Genomic DNA, 26476 nt, shown 5'->3' with positions numbered 1-26476 from the left:
CTATCTATCTATCTATCTATCTATCTATCTATCTATCTATCTATCTATCTATCTATCTATCTATCTATCTATCTATCTATCTATCTATCTATCTATCTATCTATCTATCTATCTATCTATCTATTCATATTTTTGAGATTATTGTTGATTTCCAAACGAACTTTTTTATGCTCTATTTGTTGCTTCTTCCTTGCTGAGCGACTTTTCAGGAAATGTGGAAGCAGGATTAATTTTTCTCATTGTTCCTTCATCCTTTTCCTCTTTTTATTTGGTTTTTCAGTTCATAGACAGGTTTCTCACTAAAACCCGTCTCAGGAACTTGTTTTCTTTGTATTATTTGAGCTCTGAAGCATTGTATGTTGTTATTTTTGACCATTTCTCATTTTCTGCTAATAAATATAAAATTTTTGCCTGGAGTTTCAAAGACATGTTGTTAGTAGTTCATAGAATAAAAGAAAAATGCTCATTTTACTCAAACATAAACCTATAAAAAGTAAAATCACAGAAACAGATCTTTTGTTTTCAAGAGGTATATATACCTGCAGATAATTGTCAACTGGAAATTGTTCCCAAAAATTTACCAGATTTGTGGAAATTTACAACTTTCTTTGTGATATTTGCCTTGATTTTGTACAAAAATGTTTATATCACATGAAGGAGTTTCAAACCTTAAAACGGTGAGGAGCTCAAAATAAATTTTACAACAATAAAACTAACAGACTGTTGGATTTTATATCTGCAGACATTAAAAAGCATCATAATGTTGGTGTCAGATTAAAGCAGGTAAAATACCATCTGTTGCATGTTTATTCATCTTAATCTGCTACCAATCCTGACGTGTTCTGCGGGTTATTTTTTTATGTAAAATAAGCGTCAGGGTTTTCCTTCCTGTTTTCAGCTCATTGGGTTGTTGGGATTCTTGAATGACAATTTGTCAAATCCGGATCAGTCCATTCGGAAAGGGATGCAGAGCCAGAACCCAGCCAGCGTTCCGCTTCATATCAGCAGAATTAAAATAAAAAGCATCCCCTGGATGGAGACTTGAGCCATAAAACGGGTTCTGGTTTAATTTTGGTTAAATGTGGATGTGTAAAACCGACGCAGCGCAGCGCTTTGTCCGCGGCGCAGATGGTCCAATCAGACGGAGCCTGGCTGGAGGAAAGGGCGCACGCATCCAGTGAGGGAAACACATCACCGGGAGGGACATTAAACACCAAAACACCTGACAGTCCGGGTTTATGTCTCCCGAAGTGTCTGCGAAATGTCCACGAAGGCAGAGCAGTGTGAGTACCGGAGCGTGTGCGTGTTTTCTCCCCCACTCCCCTCCCTGTTGGTTCTGGAGAAATGTGATTTTTTTTTTTAAATTAAATGTAACCAAGAAAACGACATGAGGGGGATTTGGGAGCTGTCCTTGGTGATGAACGCGTCCTCTCACTGCGGAGGATGATGATGATGAGGAGGATGATGATGATGATGCTGGTCGCGGTGTTTCGTTTCCGTGTGAATGATTGACGTGTCTGCGTGGCGTGAGGATGCTCTCAAGGTCGAGATGAAAGGTTCGGTTCTGACAGGATCAGATGGTGGGATTCTGGTCCCTCAGTGTTTAAATCTGTTGCTGCAGAGATTTCCCCTTCGCTTTAAACAGGTTGCAGCTCCCTGCTGCTGCCGTAGGAAACCTGGGGTCAGACGTTGCGCCTTAAAGTTGTCTGTTGCTTTAAAAAAAGAATCCTGTTGCTGTGGTTTTACTAAAATACGCCAAAATAATGTTGATTAAAACCTTAAAGGTCAGTGGTTCTGACAGATATTAATATACAGAGTATAAAAAGACAAATAATAATTTTTTTCTTGCTGTCTGACATTAAATCAGAGTTAATATTTAGAGTTTAGGTCAACCAGGATTTTTAAAATTATATTTATTTGATAAATGCCAGAATAAAAGGAGACAGACAGAAATCTTATGTTTTTAACTCATATTTTGGTTGCTGTGTTTATAATGTTTTATCAAAACAGATCTCTCTTATAAATTATAGGTTGGATGTTAATGAAACAATAAATGTCAAAACATATTAATTGACTCATATGCTTATAAAGTAACCTTTAAATAATTTGTGAAATCCCAGACAATGATGTTTTTGTATGTGACAAAATGAAAAAAAAAAATCACTATAGACATCCCAAGATAAACATATTTAGGTGTGAAGTGTGTTAACTAGCTACAGAAAAAAAGCAAAAATCCTTGTGAAAATGTTAGCTGAAGTTGCTAAAAGAGTGAAGCAAATAATGTTTCAACTTGGACTAAAAAAAACACTCGGTGAGGAAGAAAACATATATTAAAAAACTAGATTTGAGGACTGGAAATACAAATCTGGGAGAAATATCCCGCAGTCTGATGAAGCTAAAGTGTGTTTGTTAGGAAAGGAAGCTAAGCTTTACATGATAACAAATTTTACTAGATGATAAATTATCCTGAAATGAATTGCGATAAATGATAATATCGTTGTTCTGAGACGATTTTCAAGTGATATTTAACAAATTTGAGAGGTTGTAATGCAAATACAGCCTCTCAAATTTCTAAAGAACATTTCAAACTGGAACTGGAAGACATTTTGAATATCCAAAATAAATAAAAAGACAAAATAACCAGTAAATTGGATACTGAAGTCTCTGTGATAAAAATTAGCCTTAAAAATGGGGCTTATTGAGACCAGAGTGAAGCTTTTGTTCATCCGGTCTTTGATAGAAAGTGAAAGTCAAAAAGAACAAGTAATTATGTGAACAATTATTGAGCTCGTTTTAATTGATCATGATATTAATTGCAACAGGCCTAGTGGAAGCATCATGTTCATCTAAACGTCTAAAACTCTAGCTTGGGTGCAAATCCATCTTCCAGATCGACAGAGACGCCTAATCATAGCATGAAACGATGATTAACGATTAATCGATAATTTAATTAGTTAATGATTATTTTAATAATCGATTCTTCACGATTAATCGCTTCAACCCTAATATAGTGTATATAAATATCTGGTTGCTTCTGTGATTTAATCTCTTAGGCAGAGTTATGGCATGGCTGGCAGTCTTTATTTTCAGGGTTGGTCATTTACAGGTCAGAGAGTTAGAGTCTCTACTGAAGCAACAGAAACCGGGTCAGCATGTCTCTGCTCCAACTCTGTTTATATTTCAAAAACAACAAAGTCCCATAAACACCACAGGGAGCAGAAGAACACAGGCAGCCAGCTGGGCTCAGTGCTGAAATGTCCCACAGTGTCATGTGTTAAAAGCTCCTTCCCACGTTCACACAGACCAGATTTTCCCAGCCGGTACTGGGACTTGAACCAGCAGCCTTTTGACTATGAGCTAGCAGGCTGCTGCTGCTGCCTCCTCTAGGGGTTGCAGTGACCTTGCTGCAGCACGTTAAAGGTCAGCTGGTGCAGCCCTGGGAACAGAGAAACGGTTTAAATGTAATTAAAACATCCATGTTGTGAACTGCAGAGCTGCACTTGTGGATCCCTGCCAGGCAGCTGCAGAAAATCTGCATATAAGGGCCAGATTGTTGACTCCAAAGTAACTGCATGCCAAAAAATCCCAACACAAAATCAAGCAAATAACATTGCAAAAAATTTTTATTGTATTTTTTTTTCTAAGTGGATATTTAATATCCACTTTCAAGAATTTTCAAAACTTGAAAATTCCAATTCAAAACTTGGAAGGGATTTTTATGCCAATGTATTAGTAAGTAAAATAAAATAAAAGGCAACATAAATTTCCACCAAAGCCTTCAGAAATTTAGTGATTTATCGAAAATATTTTTGAGTTCCAAAAGTAAAACATTTTCAACATTTGAAACAACAATTCCCAATTTTTTTTTGTAGATTAATCTGAGATTAATCTGAAACTTTTTGAGTTTTTTGGCAGAAATGTACTCCGGAAAACTCCAAAACTCCAGACGTCATGTTTGTTTTGCTAACAGGAAGACGCTGTTGTTTTGAAGGATTGTGATTGGCTGACAGGTTTTAGCTTTGCGCCACACTGCCCCCTATGGGTTTGGTATATTTAAAACAACCTTCAGCGGCGGATTTGATGGAAATGCGGTTTTATTTTTGAAACAACGGGGCGGAGACATTCGTTATCATTTATGTGCAGTTCTGTGTGTTTGTGTGGAGATAAAACAGTGATTTTTTTTTACTCTGCTCTTTATTTTGTCTAGTTGCCTCTAAGATACGATACTTGCAAGAGTATCACAACCGTGTGCAACACAATATTTACCCTGTGCCCTCCGGAACAGACATTGCAAACACATTGAAATACTTTTCCCAAACCCTCCTCAGGTAAGTACTCTGAGTGCATAGTAAGTATACATGAAGTTCAACACATTAGATTATTCCACACACTGCTGAAAGGGATGGCAGTGACACCATACCGAGCAGGACAGGAAGTGGAGTTCGATTCGTGAGGAAAGCCGCGTATTTGAGTCTTTTCAGGGTGTTGGCGTGGAGGTAGATGGTGACGTTTACTGATTCAGTGCTCAGCTGCCATGAGTTTTCCCTCGCCTCGTCGTTCCCAGGGGGGTGAGGGGCTGCTGCTCTGACTGTGCAGCCGGAGGGTCAGGCTGCTCTCTTGGGTGCTGTGAAGAAGGAACAGTGTGTTATTTCCTTCTCCGGAGGGGTCAAGCAGGCAGCCATTTTAGACACATCCCATTTTATGATGTGTCATTTCCTGATTTTTGTTATCTCAGTTGCAGGGATTTGAGTTTTCCTGGCTGGCTCTTCTCTTTTTAGCTAACATTAGCCAAAAAATGGCACTGGAGGGTGACTTTGCATGCTCCACTGAAATTATTATTATTATTATCAGCTTATGGTGCAATCTGTTAGAGATTGGCAGCTGGCCTCGATTCTCCACTTTATTCCTCAGGATTATTCCTCTGCTGGAAGCTTCCAGCACAAATCAAATCCACCTACACTGTGAAAACACAAAATCTTACCAAGTATTTTTGGTCTAATTTTTAGTGCAAATATCTAATTGCACTTGAAATAAGAGAAACCAACTCGAAATTAACTTTTCAGCAAGATATAGAGGCTTGTTTTAAGTCAATAATTCCTTAATATCAATTAGAAATGACCAGATCCATTGGTAGACTCTTTACTTATTATATGGGAAACTTTTCTTGTTATAAGTGTAATAATCTGCCAATGGAACTAGTACTTTTTCATCAATATTAATGAATTATTAAGTTAAAATGAGCTCCTGTATTTTGCTGAAAAGTTGCCGGTAAGTTAGTTTTGTCTTATTTCACGCGCACTAAGACATTTGCACTAGAAACCAAAAATACTTGGTAGGATTTTGTGTTTCTGCAGTGTGAAGTCGGTTTTTGTCAGTCAGCCTCAGTGCAGCTTTGATGTCTTCCTTTGGAGCGGCCTCTTAGCCTCAGATATGCAGAGTAAATCCCTCTGCCCACCATTAGACGAGCCGAGTTCCTCTGCTGGGACTCGGGGATCCTCCGTACACCTGCGCTTCCAGCAGCCGGGCGTGCAGGAAACCAGAAAAAAAAAAAACAAAGACGGGCGGAGGGAGCATTTATGGTTGAAGAAAAACTGAAAGTGGAGTTGGCAGCTGATTCCTACGAGCTAATGATTATTTTAGTTATCAAATATTCTGACGATTAATCGATTATTCGGATAAAAAAATTAGGCATATTCTGTAGATTTTCCATTTAAGGCTTATTTATGCAATACTAGAAATACATTAAAAGATGGACATTATTTATTTAAAATAGCAATTATAAATAATAAAATACACAGTTTAAAATTGAACAACATAGCATTCCTTTAGTATATTCTAGATCATTTGTAACAAATTATTAATAAATGGACAGCAAAAAGTTCTTAAGAGATTTTGAACTATGTAAAGTTAAAATACCACCTGAGGAGTTTTGGACAGAATATATTTACAGAAAAATATGTTGTTGTTTATTAACCATTTATAATGCAAAATGTGCATTTTTCTACATTTTTGGCTTAATTAGAGTTTTGAGTGTGTTGGTCTTTCAGATGATTACTTTTTATTTACTCCACTTAATAATTAATCAATTACTAAATTAGTTGATGATTATTTGAGTAACAGATTTATCAAGATTTGCAGTTGATTCATACAAGGGCTGCTTCTCTGGATTATATTTCATATAAATTATTCTGGTCATTAATTGATTAATCAATAAAAAATGTTTCATATTTTGCTGATTTTTCATTTAAGGCTTATTTATACAATATTAGAAATACACTGCTCAAAAAAATAAAGGGAACACTTAAACAACACAATATAACTCCAAGTAAATCAAACTTCTGTGAAATCAAACTGTCCACTTAGGAAGCAACACTGATTGACCCGACGAGGGTCCCCGTTGTCAATCAGTGTTGCTTCCTAAGTGGACAGATTTTTTGAGCAGTATATATTAAAAATTGCAAATTAACATTATTTATTTTAAATTCCTATTCTAAACAAGAACATACACATTTTATTGCCTAAAATGTTTGATCATTTTTATAACTACTAGTTGATTATTTTTGGATTTTGATCATTATTATTGATAATTGGATAGTAATTGATATATTACTAAATTAGTTGATGATTATTCAAATAATCGATTCATCGTGATTAATCCGATTAATCGTTTCAGCCCCTAATTCAGTTAGCTGCAGAAAAGAATGATTTTTTTGCATCTGTTTCCTGGAAGATGAGGGAAATCAGGGCTTTCTCCAACACTTTAGACTTGATTGTAGCCATTCCCACACGAACAGGTCCATCACTGCACATATAGTAAGCACTGCAGAGTTTTACAGTGTATGTATGTCATGTTTCTGTATCAGTGCATTCTACATGTGTTTGGTGTCCTTTCTGTTTGCAATTCTTTCTGTTGTCTGTATGCGTGGGTGTGTGTGTGACTCATAAGTGTTTTTTCTGTTTGTATACGTCCACTGTGTGTGTGTATGTGTGAGAGAGAGAGTGTGTGTGACTTTATGTCCGTGTTCATTGTTCAAATTAATGATGTTTTCTCTGATGAACGGGCAGTGAAAAAGTTATACTCTGAGCTGCAGGCTCTCGTTCACACAGTTTGAGCCAACACTGCAAAAACACAAAATATCACCAAATATTTTTGTCTAGTTTCTCCTGCAAATATCTTAGTACACTTAAAATTAACCAAACAAACGTACAAGGAACTGTTTATCAAAGTAAAGGAGTTTATATTAAATACTGGTTCCACTGGCAAATTTTTCCCTTATAAAATGGAAAAATCAGTTTGTAATAAGTTAGAAAACCTGACATTTTTTTGACTATTGACTAAACTAAATATGTTCTGTAAATCTTTTTGCACAAAATTGTTCTTAGATAATGAGCTGCTTTGGGGCATCTTATCACTTTAAATCTAAATAAGCTGCTGTTGGCCACGCCCCCAGCTCAACGTTTACACTCGTATGTGAAAATGGCTGCTAAAAGATGCACAATTATACGACTGCTCATCTTCGAAAAGCAGAAGTGGAGCCTCCTGCATAACCAACAAGAATGATGCAAGTGGTTTCTGGACGGTAAGTCGCCAAGAAAGGATTTCTCTTTTCCAGCAGCCATTGTACGGCACATACAAGGTTAAAACCAACTGACCAAACGTGCTGGTCCTCTGCTCGGGTTTGAATTTGACTTTATTGAACATGGCGTAATAAAAGAATTAACAAAGTTAAATACAAACAAAAGAAATTTAAAACAAAATCAAACAAACAAAGGAAGAACAGTATTAAAGTACATTTACATGTTCAAATGAGTGGGTAGAAGTATGAACTTATTTTTACACCCACTCCTCTCTTACATCTGTAGCATCATCTAATAAGTCATGTTAACTTCAGTATAACTTGGGTTGCTAAGTTACGGGCCAGGCTCTGCTGGGGTTGCTAGGGAACGGGCCAGGCTCTGCTGGGGTTGCTAGGGAACGGCAGTGGTGACTGACTTGTGCCGTTACATTCTGGAGATTGTTTGAAACAAGTTGTTTTTTTAGACACCAAACAATATTAACTTGATGGCAAGAAAATTAACTTTTAAAAAAAAATTTTTCAAGCACTTGGGTTGTTTTTAAACTGCTAAAACACAAATTTTTACCAAGCATTTTTGATCTAGGTTCTTGTGCAAAATGTCTTGGTTCACGTTAAACAAGACAAAGCTGACTTACAAGTAACTTTTCAGTAAGGCAGAGAAGCTTTTTTTTAAAGTAAATAACTCCTTAATGTTGATGAAAATGTTCTAGTTCTGTTGGTAGATTATTTCACTTATAATATGGGAAAAATGTCTTTTAAGTTAAATAATCTGCCAATGGAATTAGTACTTTTTAAATCAATATTAAGCAATTATTAACCTAAAACAAGCTTCTATATTTTCTGAAAAGTTACTTATAAGTTAGTTTAGTCTTACGTCAAGTGTACCAAGACAAGAATCTAAACCAAACATACTTAAGATTTTGTACTTTTGCCGTGTAGAAGCAGTAGACGGATACAAAAACGTTCAAAATGTTCCCTCTTTAACACAAGCTGCTATTTGCTGAAAAGTTACCATTAAATTAATGTACTAAAACATTAGCAGTAGAATCTAGAAAACCACCTGGTGTGGTTTTGTGCTTTTGCAGTGAACAGAGTCTCGGCTCTTGCAGAGTATAACTTTGAGGGGATCAGTCCGATGCTGTATTGTATGTTCTGCTGTTACATGTAAAAACTGCCTCCCCTTTCTCACTTGCCTCGGACTCTAGCTGCTGTAAGTCTACTTTTTTGAGTGACCTTTAAGACAAAGTAGATTTAAAAAGAAAATCTGGGCTCTTGTCATTTAAATCCCAATCATTTTTGCCTGATAGAATAGAGTTTATAATGTGAATTAAAAAAATAAGAGCAATGCTCTCTGGCCCTCCCCTCTTTCCTCCCTCCACACTCAACCCGACTAGTTTTTGCTTTTGTTCTCCTTCTCCCAAAGTCCAATTTGTCCACCACCTTCCCCAGGGGACAGCAAACACAATTGTCCATCCTGCATTAGCTCACAAACATGATGCTACCAGTCATCTCCCCCCTTCTGATACAACCTATTCCTTTGTCATTAATTCTCTACTGTAGATTAGTCGTTACATTTATTTCAGAAACCTGAATCCATATGCCTGTTGGATCTCATTATTTCTCCTGATGATACTGGTGCAGTATCATAACGTATGCATACGGACATTATTTCTCTGGTGCAATAAACATGTGCTGTGACCTCGGAGCACTTGATCTAACCTCACACACATGTTTATTATTGGCTCAAGCATGTTTCAAAAGTGTCACCTCTGTATTTTCCCGAACCAATCTGGTGTCACTCCCATCCTTGACAGCCCCACAAAACATGGAAAAATTCATTTTAAATTGCAAAACTCCACCTCCAATTGGCGTTTATTTTTGCACGGCATCTGCAGGCTTTGCTTGATTGGACTACGGCAGCCATTGAGGGACAGTCCTTTGCGCTGTCCCTTTTTGGAGAAGTATGGGGTTGCCACTGAAAACATGCCATTTTTTATATTTTTGCTCCTTGTCACCAGATACGCATGAGATGCAGTGATCATTTGCAGTTTGTGCTCATGTTTTTCTTTTTATATTTTGTTTTGCAAGTCAAAACGAGATTAATTGAATTTACGCCACTCTGACCGGATGAAGCAGGGAAAAAAAAAAACATTTTGTTTTTACCCGTGTCTTTCAGCGACACGCCAACAGTGAGACACTGCATCCTATGTGGGGTTTATCTGGGTTTGTTTTTTTCTATTTACGCTGTCTCTGTAGTGCCATTTCAATGTAATGTGCTGTTTTTTTGTGTCTTTGTTGTCTCTTTTTTTCCCTTGTTCCCCTCTCCTACCCTCCCTCCCCTCCCCTCCCGCCCCCGGAGCAGCATTCTGTCCCGCACAGGCAGGAAGGAGAACCAGGAAGCTTCCAATTCGGCCGTGCCCATGACCATGTGTCTTTTTCCTGTGCCATTCCCACTCACCCCATCTCTAAGACCACAAGTCAGTTCCATCAACCCTACAGTTACTCGCTCCCTCCTTTACAGCGTTCTGCGCGATGCCCCGTCAGACCGCGGGGGGCAGGGGCAGCAGAGTCGGGACGCTCAGCTCTCAGAGTACCCCTCTCTGGACTATCAGGGCCTCTATGTGACCCTCGTGACCCTGCTTGACCTGGTGCCCCTGCTGCAGCACGGTCAGCATGGTGAGTCAAGGCCCCAGTGCTCCACTGTTTGTCATCATCATCCTCGAGCCGCCTGGCCTGCATGAAGCCACTGCTGCTTTTTTTGGCCTCGTTTTTGGAGAGAAGTCCTGCTGAGGATCTTGAGGGATGCATGGGGTGCTTGGGAGCACGCTGGATCCTGTCAACTTTTCATAAGCCATTGGATAACCCAGACATAATTAAGTCTTCTCTTCTGTGCATCATAACCTGACTGCATGTTGTTGTTATTCAAAAAAAAAAAATTGATTGGGAAAAAAATAAATGTGTTTAGACATGTTGTCATGTGCAAATATAGGCTAATGTAATGTTTTTAGACGCATTCAGAACACACCCGCACTGCAAAAACACAAAATCTCACCAAGTATTTTGGTCTAATTTCTACTACAAATATCTCATTACACTTAAAATAAGAGAAACTAACTCAAAGATAGATTTTCTGCAAAATTATGAGCTTGTTTTAAGTAAATAATTTAATATTGATTAAAAAAATTGTAGTTCCATTGGCAGATAATTTCACTTATAACAAAGTTTTTGATGTTATAAGTTCATTTATAAGAGCTTATTCATCAGTATTATGGAATTATTTTCGTAAAACAAACCTTTATATCTGGCTGCAAAGTTACTTTTAAATTAGTTAGTCTTTTTTCAAGATTAATAAGATATTTGCACGAGAAACTACACTAAAAATAGTTGGTAAGATTTTGTGTTTTTGCAGTGTAAGTATGATTCAGAGTATAATTAGGGCTGCAACTAACAATTATTTTAGTAATCGATTATTCTGACAATCGGGTAAAAAAAGGCCACATTCTGCAGATTTTTAACTTCATTCTCTACTAAATATTTGAAGTACATTTAAAATATGTTATTTTTTAAATGTATTTCGGATTTTAGCATTATTTTTATTTTTAAAATAAGAAAATAAACAATAACAGCATTTCTGTGGTGTATGTTTGATCATTTGTAGAAACGGATTCATCTGTACTTTAACATCCACATGTGAAAAGTTCAATCATTTTTACTTAATCAATACAGTGTATTGCTAAAATGTTGTTTACTTTTTGGATTAACTGATTGATAATTGGCAGAAACAAAACATTTTACCACGTATTTTTGCTCTAGTTTCTAAAGTGTATCTTAGTACACTTTAAATACGTTTTTAGCAAGAAATTCAAGATTTTTTAAAGTAAATAATTCCTCAACATTAATGAAAAAATAATTGCTAGTCTGGCAGATTATTTCACTTACAACATGTCTTGTTATAAATGAAATAATCTGGCAGACTAGCAATTACTTTTTCATAAATATTAATGATTTAATCACTAAAAATAAGTATGAATTTCTTACTAAAAAGTTTTATACAAGTTAATTTGATCTTATTTTAAGTGTAGTAAGATATGTGCACTATAAATTAGACAAAAATACTTGGTAAGATTTTGTGTTTTTGCAGTGTGAATAGCAAAAGGTGCTATTTCTTCACACAATTTGAACCAGGTGAAGCTAAAAATGAGGGGGGGGGGTATAAAAGCAAGATGTTTATATGTTTTGTACAGTTTTGGCTGAATTACTGATTTGACTGTGTTGTTTTTCACTAGATTACCTTTCTTTGTCTATTTACTCCAGTTAACGATTAATCGATTACTAAATTAGCTGACTATTATTCCAAGAATCGATTAATCGCAATGAATTCGATTAATCGTTTCAGCCCTAAGTATAATCACTCTGCTCTGCACTACACCTGCATCACAGTATTTTATAAAACTGAGCTCTAAAGCATGAAAAGCCATCTTCTAGATTAGATTTCTCTGATTTGTACCTCAGAGCTCTTTGCAGACAGCTAACTGACCTCAACAGCAGCTCTTAATCCTGTTGTTTTTTTTTGTTGTTTTCTGCTGCTGTAATATTAAATAAATGCCATTCATGTAACCCAGTGGCTGCGTACAGCATCAGGATGCTGTATCTGCAGCTGATTGAATGCGTGTTTGTGTATCTCTGTCCTTTTTTGTTTGTTTTTTTGCCCTCTCTGTTTTTCATCAGATCTGGGACAGTCCATATTTTACACAACAACCTGCCTTCTGCCCTTCCTCAGCGACGATATTCTCAGCACTTTGCCCTATACAATGATCTCCACCTTAGCCACTTTCCCTCCCTTCCTCCATAAAGACATCATCGAGTACCTGAGCACCTCTTTCCTCCCCATGGCGATACGTGAGTACGACCTGATGACAGAGGATTTCTAAAATCATTCACATCCCGTCGTTTTTACACTTTAAACAAATAAAAAAGCAAACATAAAACAGTCTGAACAGTGCAGTGGTTCATCACAGATTCTTTCCGTTTCTGGCTTTTTGTTTTACTTCAAACTAATTTGAAGTGAAATTATTTATTTGCCTAATCAGGCAAATAAATAAACACTGAAAGTTGTTTTTAATTGACTATTTGAAATAAGTCATTTCCACCTTGTTTTAATTCAGCCAAATTAAAAGGTTTTGGAGCATGAATTAACTTTTTAGTCACTGAATCTATAACATATTTTTAACTTGTTCAATTATATATACATATATGATTTTTTTAAAAACTTAAATTCACCTTCAAAATTTGCCTGAAGTTCATCATATTTAAATTTTAACTATTTTCTTATTTGATGATTATTTCTTTTGTAACCAATCAATAATTGGATAGAAAAATGTACCAATGTGGAGATTTTTTTTTTAAAGAATTTGAACCAGGCGAAGTTAAAACTATGTCACTTGAAGAATTCTAGATAGAACATTTTAACAGATTAAGAAGTTTATTTTATCTTAAATGCAAAATTTATAAAAGAATTTTACACACTTTTGGTTTTCAAATTACCTTTTTTAAGAGTGTGGATACTCCAGTTAACAATTAATCGATTACTAAATTAGTTAATGATTATTTCCATAATTGATTAATCATGATTAATGCGATTAATTGTTTCAGCCCTACATTAAAATGTAACAAAAAACAAGTTTCACTATAGGTTAAGCAGATTCAGTTTACCGTGTTCAATTATAACGTGTAATAGTGTCTTTTTAATCATAAAAGTAATATCTTAAGTATGTTCCTCCTTCTGTGTGCAGTGGGATCAACTCGGAGGGAGGGCGGAGTGCCTGCCTACGTCAATCTTTCGGCCTCATCTATGCTCATGATCGCCATGCAGTACACCTCAAACCCAGGTAAATGCCATGTTGGCTAGTTTGAAAACTGCACAGTAAATTTCCCTTTTTCTGTTTACGTTAGAGCACAATCTCTGTTGTTGTTCCAGTTTATCACTGTCAGCTGTTGGAGTGCCTAATGAAGCACAAACAGGAAGTGTGGAAGGTAAACAAAGCGCTCCTTTTCCCATCTGAAGCAGACATCTGTGTAACGATGATCTTATTATTCTCATTTGGTAAAACAAACTCTGTCACAGAACTAAAAGTTCATTTCTGCTACTCATATATGCAAATTGTTAGATTTAATGTGTGGAAACATATCTTGAATTTGTGATTAATCATTTCACCAGAACTGAAACGATTAATCAAATTAATTACTTTCATTGGAAAAATAGTGTATTTAAAAGATCATTTTAAATTGCAATCCAGCGCACAGAAACACACTATTCCAGGTTTAAAAGGCATAAAAGTCTCAGGAAAATAAATAATACACAAAAAACACAACCTGGTCAAATTTTAGGCCATTTCAATCAACACAGTCAAATATAAAACCCAGACAAGACAAAACAACATCAAAGAGCAATGGAGGGTTAATTAAAGTAATAATAAAATATTTTTCTATCACTTCTGCATCCAGTTTGACTGAAGGAAGAGCAACAACTCTGAGCTGATATTAAACATTGCTTTCGAATCCAGGATATAAATATAATTAACTGAACTAGCGGGACACAAAATTGTTGTGAAAAACTGAGAATATTTAGAATAGGTTTCAGTTTCTCACACTTCAACAGAAAGCATTCATAAATTTTATTAAAAAGCCTTTCATCAAAAGAGTGAATACATACATTTGGATGATTTCTGAAAAAGAAAAATCTTTTTAAAAAAAATCACTAATTTGTTGATGTTACTCTAATCCTCTCTGGTGTAACTGCAGCATAAACCAAATTCAGTTTGAAGTTTGGAAAATAAAAGTTAAAACAATACAAAAACAAAATCATATTTTCTTTGGGTGTCCATTACTCTTTACCTAAAGCGGAAACATGAAGCTTTTTGTAAACATTTTCTGTTTCAGGACCTGCTTTATGTCATATCTTACGGCCCATCCCAAGTAAAACCTCCAGCTGTGCAAATGCTGTTTCATTACTGGCCCAACCTGAAGCCACCAGGAGCCATCAGCGAATACAGGGGGCTGCAGTACACAGGTTTGATTCCCTGGAGGCCATATTTGCTATTTTATATATGAACAAACTAATTAATTGTTCAATAATCAAAATTTTCATTTGTTCAGCCTGGAATCCCATCCACTGTCAACACATCGAGTGCCATAACGCCATCAACAAACCTGCAGTCAAGGTAACAAAAAAATCTGTTGCATATCTCAGTAGGGCTGAAATAATTAATCACTATTAATCACGAGTAATTGATAACTGAAATAATCATCAGCTAATTTAGTAACATATTAATTGTTAACTAGAGCATGGAGATTAGAAAAAAAGGCCACTTGGTGAAAATAAAAATACTAATATTAGAAAATACGGCTTACGTGGTTGGCTATATGAAAACTCTGCAGAATGAGACAATTTCTTTTTTGATCAAATCAATCAATTAATCATCAGAATAATTGATAGTAAGGATTGCTTTATGATGATTAATCAATTAATCGGAAAAGGTTTTGGCAGATTCTACAAATTTTTTAGCCACTTAAGCCTTTTTATGTAATATTAGAACATTTAAAGATGCGAATAAAAACAATTCAATTCATTTTTCAAATAATAAAACAAACATTTTATTATTCAAAAGGTAATAACATAGCATTCCTTTAATGAATTTGATCCAGGTGAAGCTAAAACTATGACGCTTGAGGACTTTTAGGTGAAACATATTTATAGAAAAAGGTGTTTTTATCTTAAATTCAAAATGTATGCTTATTTTGTTCAATTTTAGCTTAATTACTGCTCTGAATATATAGGTTTTTTTTAGCAAATGGCTTTTTTAAAAGTCTGTATACTCCAATTAATGATTAACCAATTACTAAATTTAAATCTAGACTAAAAACCAACTTTAGAGTTGCTTTTGAACCATAATAAATTAAACGTGGACCAACATATTTGATGTGTATCAATTAATCAAGATTAATCCGATTAATCGTTTCAGCCCTAATCAATTAGAATAACCGTTTACTAAAATAATCATTAGTTACAGCCCTATAAATAGATAAATATAATTAACTTATATTATATAGTGGTATATTTCACCACTGGTGATGAATTAGCTCCTGTGTATTTAAGGTTTATTTTCACCTTTTGTTGTCCTCTCAGTAAATACATAAACAATGAGGCGGTGGCATCAACCGCTTTTCTCCACTCAAAGCTCACAGATTCTCCGCTTTATCATCCCCGCCTGCCTTGACTCAACTGTGCTCCAAACTGACAAATAGAGTTGGAACAGGGCAGCGGGGATGGGGGCTGGATTTCAATTACCGGGAGCAGGAAGGCGGCATGGGGGAAGGGGCCTTAATTGGAAGCGGTGACCCTGTGCAGCCCTGGAGGACAGGGTGGCATCCAGTGAGCACAGTAAATTACAGTGCACCATCTGAACATTGAGGCCAGCAGCGTTTAGCACAGACTCAGGCACAGCATATGCACACAGCCATTGTTATTGAGCTTAAAGGAGCAGATAAATGTGTCCTGGTGTTTTATTTACACAATCTGTTTAGTGAGGCAGGACTGAAATGATTAATCGGATTAATTGTGATGAATCGATTAATCATATACAGACTAAAGAAAAGCTGATTGCTGAGCAACATACTCAGAGCAGAAATTAAGCCAAAATCGTACAAAAATATGTACGATTTTGGCTTAATTTCTGTACTGAACCGAACTTGAACATTGTGCTTTATGCTGCTAACGTTTAGCTTTTGTCAACAACTCATAGGTGAAATTTGAGACCGTTGCGCAACATAAATAATTACCTGGCAGAAACATGATGCACATAACTTAATCAAGCTTCAGGTAAATTTCCTTGATGAATTTTAATAATAGAGGAACTTGGTGGTAGTAGTACATATGAAATAAGATAAATGTATAAATAACTTTTTGGCAACACATATGAGCTTGTTTTAAGTGAAAAAGTCCTTAATAATCCACCAGTGGACCAAGACATTTTTCCCATATTATAAATATCTTGCTCACTAATGACTAGCACTTTTTCATCAATATTAAGGAATTATTGTCTTTAAACAAGCTCTTACAGGTTGCTGAAAAGCTACTTGTAACTTGGTTTAGTCGTATTTGAAGTGTACTCAGATAGTTACACTGGAAATTAGACCAAAAATACTTGGTAAGTAAGATTTTCAGTTGTTTTAGTGTTGTAATTGTGATATGGTTCAATGATAATGACCCCTCAATACTTAAACATTTTATAAACATTATGCCTAAAATTTCCACTTTCAACAGCAATAGAAAGTGTTGTTGAAACACTTCCTATTGCTGTAACATCCCACCAGTACAGCCTCTGATCTGATGAATAAATTCTCTGTGTTTGAGCTGGGAATCCACTCAGTCACTGTCTTTGTGACTCTTACAGATGTGCATAGACCCGACTCTCTCTGTAGCGCTGGGAGACAAGCCGCCGCCTCTTTATTTATGCGAGGAGTGCAGCCAGAGGATCGCTGGGTATGCATCTGCTTCACCTCTTTTCTCCTAAACAAACACACAAACTCACATCTCCTGTTGCCTGCAGGCTCATTGTTCCCGTCTCCACCTCAGCCAAAGCACAAAGCCAGGGTTATGTAATTCCCCTGTGCCGCTAATGAGATCATCATCACAGAAAAACGTGCATGCACTTGTTCCTCATTTCTCCAGAATGTGGACGATTATAATTACATGGCTTTGCAGAGTTTTGCAGGATGCTTAGTGGCGCTTATGCTCTGTCGGGAAGCTGGATCTGTTGTGTTTAAGTCTCTGTGCAGCATTTCACCTCTAAATCATGCAACGTTTTGTTATTTCTATGACCTTTGCAGGGATCATCCTGAATGGCTTGTTGATGTCCTGTTGCCACAAGGTGAGCATATTCAGCAGTTTAGGATGGATTACTCATACATAGCAGAGGTTTTCCATACAAAACACTGCAGCGTTTTAAAGCCTCGTTCACAGCTGTCTCAAACTGTTTAGAGATTTTTGATTTCTACTGGTTATTTCTTTGGGCCTTTTAGTAAAAAAAAAATATTTGCCCACTGACAAATTTCTTTTTTTTTGGTTTTTCATAAACAAATTTTAGTGCCAGACAGACACCCTGAGTTAGTACATGAAAAAAATTACTGTTTTCAAATGATTACATCTTTTACGAGAAGCAAACCTCTCCAGCTTTCTAAAAATCATCTTAAAGCCACAGTATGTAACTTTTATTAAAAAATATGTTTTTACGTATTTATTAAAACTGTCACCATGTTGTGATAGTTTGTTACAAGACAGATAATCTGTGAAAAGGTTGATGCCTTCCACCTTTTCCCTGAGCTACTGCAGCTGTTTGAAGAAAATAACCGCTCCACACCAAAAACAACCAATCACAGCCAGGAGCGTCTTAGTGCTGTCAATCATCCTCATGTATGTGCTGATCAATGTGCTGAAGTTGGAGAAACATCCTACCATTACAGGAAAACTGTTGATCTGCCGTAATCAGTGGCTATGCTAACTACCTTTAGCATTCTCTACAAGCTGTGATAGTTTCTGCCTAGGGAGGGGAATGAGCAGCGCCGCACAGAGAGTGATTGACAGTGTTAAGACCCGCCTCCTGGCTCTAATTGGTTGTTTATAGTTTGCACTGGGAGAAGACAGATTATCTGTCATCACATAGTGAAATAAATATGTTAAATGATATATAAAAGATATGAAATGTAATAAAATGTGGAACATTAGATGAGGACAGATTCCTCATTTCATCACCGAGAGCTAAAACAATTTAAGTATCCTACCATATATATATATATATATATATACACACACACAAAGTTGCAACAAAGGTGCAAATGATTGGTTTTACATTTTAAGATGATCTGTTTTAACATTTTAAACCTCTAGATTTCCCAACGTGTAGTGTTGCACTTAGGAGAAATGAAGTTTAAGTGTGATAATTAAAAAACAGGCAATATGAAAATTTGTTTGCATTTATTAATCATGTTTTTAATGTTTAGAAGTGATCTGTGATGAAATGAAAATATTTGTGTTTCATCATTCTTTATTTTCTTTGCAGCAGAGATATCTGCTATTTGTCAAAAGAAGGTAAGCTTAATATTTACTGTGATCTATGTTAATACACATTGCTTTACTCTTTTTTATGCAGATAAAGCCATACATTTCCAGAAGCTGTATTTAAGGACATATTAACTTGTTTTCTCTCGCTGTCTGGCATTAATTCACGCTTCCTGTTTACTGTCACTGAGAATTACTGAATAATTTGTATTTGCTAAATGACAGAATAATGACAAAGAGAAGGCTTTTTAATGACTTTCTTCTACATAGATTGGGATTACTGCGCCTTTAAGAAATATGTGATGTCATAACTTGACATCACTCATAACTTGACATCGCTGTGAATTAAGCATCCAGAGATACTTAATTCACAACATTTGAGTTGAATGGAGAAACATAAATGTGCAACGACAGATGCTACTTCTGCGTGGACGTCTGTCTGTTTATGGGGAGTTAAGTGTTTGACATATTTTATTATTTTAATCCTTTTTTTCTTTTCAGCAGAGGTTCCTGTTTTATATTTTATAAATATGTCTAAGAATAATAATGTGAAAAAATCTAAATAATCTGTCACATGACAGAAAACCGTGTTTAAAATGTAGTTATGTTTTTGTTAAATTCACCATATTAAGGAAAATAACCCTTTATGTTATGTAAAGACCCATTTGATAAAAGAAAACTCAAGTTTTTAAGAAACCTTTACATTAGACGTTGCATAAGATCAATTAACTTTAGATTAACTCGTTAATCAATAACTTGCATCCCTAATTTAGATAGATTAACGTTTACAGCCTTTTGTTGATATGAACTGATCAATCTATTTGATTTGACTACATTTGTATATCTCTGTAAATGTGTTCAAGACATTTTCTTAACTAAATTTATTTTATTCTGGTCTAAGAAAGCAGCACACCCCACTTCAAATGCAGCTGCTGCTACTGGGCCGTGATGTTTATTTGCTCTTGCTGAATGCTCTGCCACAGGCTATGTGCTCCCTGCTGGTTTCCACGGAGACTCGGGTCTCAGGTAATCCTGTCAGGCCCGTGTTGTCAGTGGAAACAGCTGGGCGCCGCCCCGGTTTGTTTGTTCAGCACCATGTAATCCACATCCTTCCTTGATCACTCTCAGGAATTAGATTTACACCTACGCTGTTGTTATCAAACGGGATCTCGACCTAAAAATACAACATGAGGCCTGCACTGCAAAAACATAAAACCTTACAGAGAATCTTTGGTCTAGTTTCTAGTGCAAATATTTTAGTACACTTGAAATAAGACACAACTAACTTGCAAGTAACATTTCATCAAAATAAAGGAGCTTGTTTTAAGTAATTAATGGCTAAATAATGATGAAAATATACTAGTTACACTAGCAGATTATTGACATATATCAAGACATTTTTTCCCATGTTACAAGTGAAATAATCTGCCAATACTGAGGATTTATTGACTTAAAAGAAGCTCCTATATTGTGGTGAAAGATTACTTGGAAGTTAGTTTTGCCTTATTTCAAGTGTGCAAAGCTATTTGCACTAGAAACTAAGCAGAAAATACTTTTAGGATGTTTTCCCACCTGATAGTCTGTTAGACTTGGTTAAATTGGAAACCAAAATTGCAATTTTTAAGTACTCTATTCACCTCTTTGTAATGCTAAGATAAATATTAGTGATATTCTGTAGTACTTACTGCCGAACTAACATTAGTTTAGCTAATGTAGCTTTTTCTGCTCTCTAAGAAGTATGTTACTACATGTACTACTTTCCCTGACAGTCACCAGAACCTTGTTATTCGTCCGTCCTTTACAAAGCCATTGAAACTCTGATTGTATGCGTCTTGGTGTTCACTAAATAGTTAAATATATCGTGGTATGAGATCGGAGGTAGCTTGTCCACATTGTCCGACATATTTTGGTTCTCGGTCTCATATGATTGATCCAGACAGCAGCCATTTTGTTCATGCATCTTTCTCTCGCACATAGTCAACAGATTCCACATATTTTCTTTTTGTTGGTCTGAAAGCCATCATGAGTTCGTTATGCATTGCGAGTGCACATGCCTGCTAAGATGACGCGGATCACTTCCGGGTTAGACTTGCTCACTTCCTGCTTACACAGCGGTCTCCAGTCCGCTTGGATCCGCATTCGAACAGCACCGTAGTTCACATTAGTCGAACTGAGACCTAGGTTTTTAGGCGGACCAGAGTTTGCTTTTTTGTTCTGCATTAGAGTTCGATGCTTAAACCAACCGGACTTTCTAGACAAAGTTTGATTAACAGTTTGACAAACAGGGCTCAGATTTTGTGTTTTTGTGTGTCGCTGGTGAATGTTTTGTCGTTGAACGCTGAATGACGGTTGTGTTAATTTAATCGGCAGCAGCGTCTTCCTCTAATGGCGCCAGATTAGAGGCTGATTAGATTACCATGTCTCCCTTTTTATTTTTAGAAACCTCCAGCGACCGACGTGCGCTGTTTTCTCACTCGGATGTGCACAGGTTTCCAATCAGAGTAGTTAGCTGATTAAAAACAAAAAAAACGTGACGTATGGTTTGGTTGTTCACATCGGAAATAAACAGTCTTCGCCTCTTCCTCCTCCCACTCCTCGTTTTCCTCGCAGAACTGCAGCTCTCATGTCAGGAGGGCCGTGGTCACCTGCTTCTCAGCCGGCTGCTGCGAGCGCCATGGCAACAGGCCCGTCCGCTACTGCAAGCGTTGCCATGTCAACCACCACAGCAGCGAGGTGGGGGCTGCGGCGGAGACCCATCTGTACCAGACCTCGCCCCCGCCCATCAACACGCGGGAGTGCGGCGCGGAGGAGCTGGTGTGCACGGTGGAAGCTGTCATTAGGTACAAACCAGATCTGCTGCGGCTCTGTGGAGATGCGTTTTGTTTTCACTCCTCTTCCTCTCTATGAATGCGTCCAGCCTTCTGAAGGAGGCAGAAATCTATGCAGAGCAGCGTGAGTTTGAGCTGAACAGGCGTCGTCAGATGGGGCTGTCCGCCTCCCACCACTCCCTGGACAACATCGAGTTTGACAACAAGGAGGACGACCAGCACGACCAGCGGCTCCTCAGTCAGTTCGGCATCTGGTTCCTGGTGCGTCAGCAGCAAGGGAGGGAGGGGCGATCACTAATAAAGATTAAACCCCTGGTTTTTTTTCCACACCAGATCAGATTTTTATCACTTTTTTCTTCTTCTAAATTACAAATGGCAGAAAATATTTATAAAAAGTGGTTTTTAATGATCCCTTCTGTGTGTTGTACAAAGGATTATTAGACCCAGGCTTATTTTAGCAATCGATTATTCGGATGATTAATCGATTAATTGGATGAACATATTTTTCATCTAACCACTTAAGCTCATTCTATAATAATATTAGAAATAAATTTTAAAACATTTTTGAATAAGAAAATAAACATTTTGTTGCCTAAAGTGCAATAAAAGCATTCCTGGAGTGAATGTTTGATCATTTGTACCAAAGGATGCATCTGCAGCTAAAAGCACTTCAAAAAGTTCAGCCCTTTCTGCTCAACTTAACATCAATACAGTGTGGAGTTTGTTGAAAAAGCAAACCCATGTTTTCCAAAAATTCAATCTACAAAACCAAAAGTGTGATTAATCGATAGAATTTGATTAATCGCCTAGCCCTACATTCGTGCTACCTGCTCTGACTGGTTCTGATTGTGCGCTCAGGTGAGCCTGTGCACGCCCAATGAAAACACGCCTACGGAGAGCCTGGCGCGGCTCGTCAGCATGGTCTTCCAGTGGTTTCACTCCACTGCCTACATGATGGACGATGAAGTGGGAAGCCTGGTGGAGAAGCTGAAGCCACAGTTTGTCACAAAGTGGCTGAAGACGGTGTGTGAAGTGCGCTTTGACGTCATGGTCATGTGTTTGCTGCCTAAACCGGTCGAGTTCGCCAGGGTAGGGTCGACATAATGATCTTCATCAGCATCTTGCATGCACTGCAAAAACAAAGTCTTACCAAGTATCTTTGTCTGGTTTCCAGTCCAGATCTTTGTACACTTGAAGCAATATAGTTTAAAGGTGACTTTCCAGAAAAATGTAGGAGCTTGTTTTAAGTCTGGAATATTGATTTTAAAAGAATTACTAGTTTACAAGTGTGCTTATGATATTTGCTGTAGAAACAAGACAAAAATACTTAAGGTTTTGTGCTTTTGCAGTGTTTTCTGACGCCAGGGTATTCCCCCACAGGTGGGAGGTTACTGGGATAAGTCATGTAGCACGGTGACGCAGCTGAAGGAGGGTCTGAACCGGATCCTGTGTCTGATACCTTACAATGTCATCAGTCAGCCGCTGTGGGAGTGTTTCATGCCGGAGTGGCTGGAGGCCATCCGCACCGAGGTGCCTGACAACCAGCTCAAAGAGTTCAGGGAGGTGCTCAGGTACGAACGTCTTCTGCTAACAGTTGTGTCACAATAACACATTTTGCAACATTTATTGCGATAAACGATAATATTGTTGCTTTGAGGCCATTTCCAAGTAATATGACGGTGATGGTATAGCAATGCAAGAACGCATTCTCAAAGATCAACAAGATTCACATTCTAATCCACATTTAACGCTGGAACTGGAAGACATGTTAAATATCCAAAATAAATAAACAAAACAACAAATAAAATGACTTGTCCTTCGAAAAATGTCTGGTTGAGACCAAAACACCAAACTGAAGAGAGAAACAATAAATGATGCAAATGTAAATGATTGAGCTTGTTTTAATTTATCATGCGATTAATTGGTTTATTGCTTATTGTAACAGGCCTCCTTGTTTCCTTGCTACACTGGTCAAAATTATCAAGCTGATAAGACTTTTTTTCCCCAATTGATTAAATAGTCTACCAGTAGATCTCATAATTTTTGCTAATTTTAAGGAATTATTCACTTAAATCAAGCTCCCATGTCTTAGCTAAAAGTTAATTGTAAGTTAGTTTTGTCTTATTTCAAGTGTAATAAGATATTTGAACTAGAAACTAGACCAGAAAAACTTGGTAAGATTTTATTTTTTGCGGTGAAAGGACTTCTTGCATGCAGTATTGGAGTACCGTTACTCATATAATATACAACGTGATTCTTGAACATGCAATTTAAAATTATTTCCAGAACTCAACCGATGGTTATTCTGCACAATGAGGACAAGAAATATCCATTTGTTGCATTTTTTTGTACTCAGAAGTTTTGCCTTCTGCACTGTAAAAATGCTAAATCTTACCAAGCATTTTTGTCTAGTTTCTAGTTCAAATATATTATTACGCTTGAAATAAGATAAAGCTTTCTTAAAAAGTAACTTTAGAACTTGTTTTAAGTCAATAGTTAATAATTATTGAGTTAAAAATATTCGTTCTACTTTCAGATTCTTTCACTTAAAAAAGGAAAATGTTTTATTAAGCAGTTAGAGACTTGAAACAAGCTTCTAACTCTTGCTGAAAAGTTACTTGTAAGTTATTTATCTTTTATTTCAAGTGCACTAAAAACTAGAACGAATTTAGTTGGTAAGAGTTTGTGTTTTGCAGTGAATAAGACAAAAAACAACTTAAAAGTAGCTTTTCATCAAGACGAAGGAGCTTGTTTCGTCTTATTTTGAAACTAGACCAAAATACTTGGTAAGATTTCACGTGTATGGACCTGATTTTCTGTTCTCCGCTCCTCTGCCTGCAGTAAGATGTTTGATATTGAGCTGTGCCCCCTGCCTTTCTCCATGGAGGAGATGTTCGGCTTCATCAGCTGCAGATTCTCCGGCTACCCGGCGTCGGTGCAAGAGCAGGCTCTTCTGTGGCTGCATGTAAGAAACACACACAGGTCTGCTCTCCTCCTGCAGCTCCGTCCACGGCGAGTGTGAATTGAACAGGTTGTAACCGGGCCTGAGAGTCCGGTCGGGGGCCCTGCTGAATATGGATCTGGGTCACAGACTGAGACTGGAGGCGGCGGCGGGGGATTTGGGCTTTCATCCCATATGCACTCACTGCTTGCTGCTGCTACACGTGGAAGAGTTTCATGATTTCTGTCTCAGATTTTATCAAGAGATTACTTATGTTTCCTCTCAGAAACTGGGCCAAAATCACATCGGAGAGAGCAGCTGCATGTGCAACAGATTTAATTTAAATTACAAATTTTATGTTTATGTGTCGGGCTGCAACTAACGATTCTGACCATTAATCTTTTTTTTAAGAATTGGCACAGTGCGCATATTTTATTTTAGCCTTTTTTGTACAATATTAAATATATATTAAGCGATGTAAACAAGAAAATAATTCAGTTCCTAATTTAAATAAGAAAGTGTACATTTTGTTACCTATAAAGTGGTAAAAATGTTTTGTTATAAGTGAAATAATCTTCCAGTGGAGCCTAGTGCTTTTTATCAATATTAAGCAATTAATGACCTGAAACCTCTTAAATCCTGCTTAAAAGTTACTTTCAAGTTAGCTTTGTCTTATTTCAAGAGTACTAAAAATATTTGAACTAGAAACTAGTCCAAAAATACTTGGTACTTGGTAAATACTTGACCTAACATTAATAAAATTTAGGGCTGATCTGTTTATTTTTGGGTTTATAAATGGATAGAAAAAGTTGCATAAGAGATTTTGTTTTACAGAATTTGAACCAGGTGAAGCTAAAACTATGAAAAGTTGAGAAGTTTTGGTAAGAACATATTTACAGACAATTGTTTTTTATCTTTAAGGCAAAATTTATTTATTTTTTGCACAATTTTCTAAATGAGTGCTTTGAATGTGTTATTCTTTCAGCAAATGTCCTACTTTTGAGTCTTTATACTCCTGTTAACGAGTAATTGATTAGTAAATTATAGGATGATTTATTATAATAATTGATTAATCACGATTAATCGTTTCAGCCCTATTTCTCAGATATACTGTATGATAGCCTTGTTTACAGACCATACTATGTAAATATGGAATCACATTTTTTGATAAAGTAAGTAGGACTCATATTTGTTCCTTCCTTAGATTTGCAGATGCTAAACGTTTGACTTGGTTTCTGTGTTTTGTTTGGACCAAGGTTCTGTCTGAGCTGGACATCGTTGTGCCTCTCCAGCTGCTGATTGGGATGTTCTCCGATGGCGTGAACTCGCTGAAGGAGCTGGCCAATCAGAGAAAGGCTCGCGCCTCCGATCTCTCTGGCAACACCGGCGCTCGCCGGGTGAGCAGGACGGCAGATTTACTAACACTGATGAAAAAGTACCAGATAAACTGGCAAATTAATCCACTTGTAACATGGAAAAATGTCTTTATTACAAGAAAAATAATCTACCAGTTGAATAAGTTCTTTTTTTTTGGTGAGTATTAATAAATTATTTACTTAAAACAAGCTCCTGTATCTTGCTGAAAAATTACTTATAAGTTAGTTTTGTTTTATTACACATGTAATAAGATATTTGCACTAGAAACTAGGCCAAAAATACTTGGTAAGATTTGGTGTTTTTTTGAAGTGTAGTCTTAAAATGAAAGATTTTAATTTTATTTATTTCGATTTTCCAGATTTGAACACAGAACCACACAAACATAACAATATACAAAAAACATCAATAAATAGATAATAGAAAACAAGAAGAATTTACTTTAAATAACATGTTAAAAAGTAAAGAAAAAATAAAAATAAACAAATAAAGTGTCTAAAATATGTGCACTAGAAACTATTAGACCAAAAATACTTGGTAAGATTCTGTGTTTTTGCAGTGCAGGTTGCCCACATGTATTTTCTTCTTGAGATATGTATTTTTATCACTCACTGGGATGTGCTGCCCGTTGCCACGGTAA

General features: G+C 36.6%; 1 protein-coding gene and 1 long non-coding RNA gene across 7 annotated transcripts in view; one reads left to right on the top strand and one right to left on the bottom strand.

Annotated features, from left to right (window-relative positions):
• The first annotated feature begins 942 nt into the window (after nucleotides 1–942).
• unc79 (unc-79 homolog, NALCN channel complex subunit) overlaps nucleotides 943–26476 on the top strand; it is a 55619-nt gene continuing 30085 nt past the window's right edge. For 4 of the 6 annotated variants that reach the window (XM_008400077.3, XM_008400072.3, XM_017302520.2 and 1 more), the window contains exons 1-17: nucleotides 943–1283; nucleotides 4208–4328; nucleotides 9940–10253; nucleotides 12306–12476; nucleotides 13370–13465; nucleotides 13555–13610; nucleotides 14517–14646; nucleotides 14733–14797; nucleotides 17030–17118; nucleotides 17466–17506; nucleotides 18695–18723; nucleotides 21304–21533; nucleotides 21611–21782; nucleotides 22380–22610; nucleotides 22902–23092; nucleotides 24363–24486; nucleotides 25719–25859. In XM_008400077.3, coding sequence (XP_008398299.1) covers nucleotides 1262–1283; nucleotides 4208–4328; nucleotides 9940–10253; nucleotides 12306–12476; nucleotides 13370–13465; nucleotides 13555–13610; nucleotides 14517–14646; nucleotides 14733–14797; nucleotides 17030–17118; nucleotides 17466–17506; nucleotides 18695–18723; nucleotides 21304–21533; nucleotides 21611–21782; nucleotides 22380–22610; nucleotides 22902–23092; nucleotides 24363–24486; nucleotides 25719–25859 — 2223 coding nt within the window. In that variant the 5' untranslated portion in view covers nucleotides 943–1261. The remainder of the gene's footprint in view (nucleotides 1284–4207; nucleotides 4329–9939; nucleotides 10254–12305; nucleotides 12477–13369; nucleotides 13466–13554; nucleotides 13611–14516; nucleotides 14647–14732; nucleotides 14798–17029; nucleotides 17119–17465; nucleotides 17507–18694; nucleotides 18724–21303; nucleotides 21534–21610; nucleotides 21783–22379; nucleotides 22611–22901; nucleotides 23093–24362; nucleotides 24487–25718; nucleotides 25860–26476) is intronic. The other 2 variants (XM_008400074.3, XM_008400070.3) reach the window with 2 other exon arrangements.
• On the bottom strand, nucleotides 3060–9932 carry LOC103458933 (uncharacterized). Its single transcript, XR_014085791.1, has 2 exons — nucleotides 4421–9932; nucleotides 3060–3436 (listed from the first exon to the last, which is right to left on the bottom strand). It is a non-coding gene; the product is annotated as an uncharacterized LOC103458933 (long non-coding RNA).

Source organism: Poecilia reticulata, chromosome 22 (assembly GCF_904066995.2).
Source record: "Poecilia reticulata chromosome 22, P_reticulata-male-v2, whole genome shotgun sequence".
NCBI classification, from domain to species: domain Eukaryota; kingdom Metazoa; phylum Chordata; class Actinopteri; order Cyprinodontiformes; family Poeciliidae; genus Poecilia; species Poecilia reticulata.
Note: the sequence above shows the minus strand (reverse complement) of the source record. Positions and strands in the feature narration are given on the sequence as shown.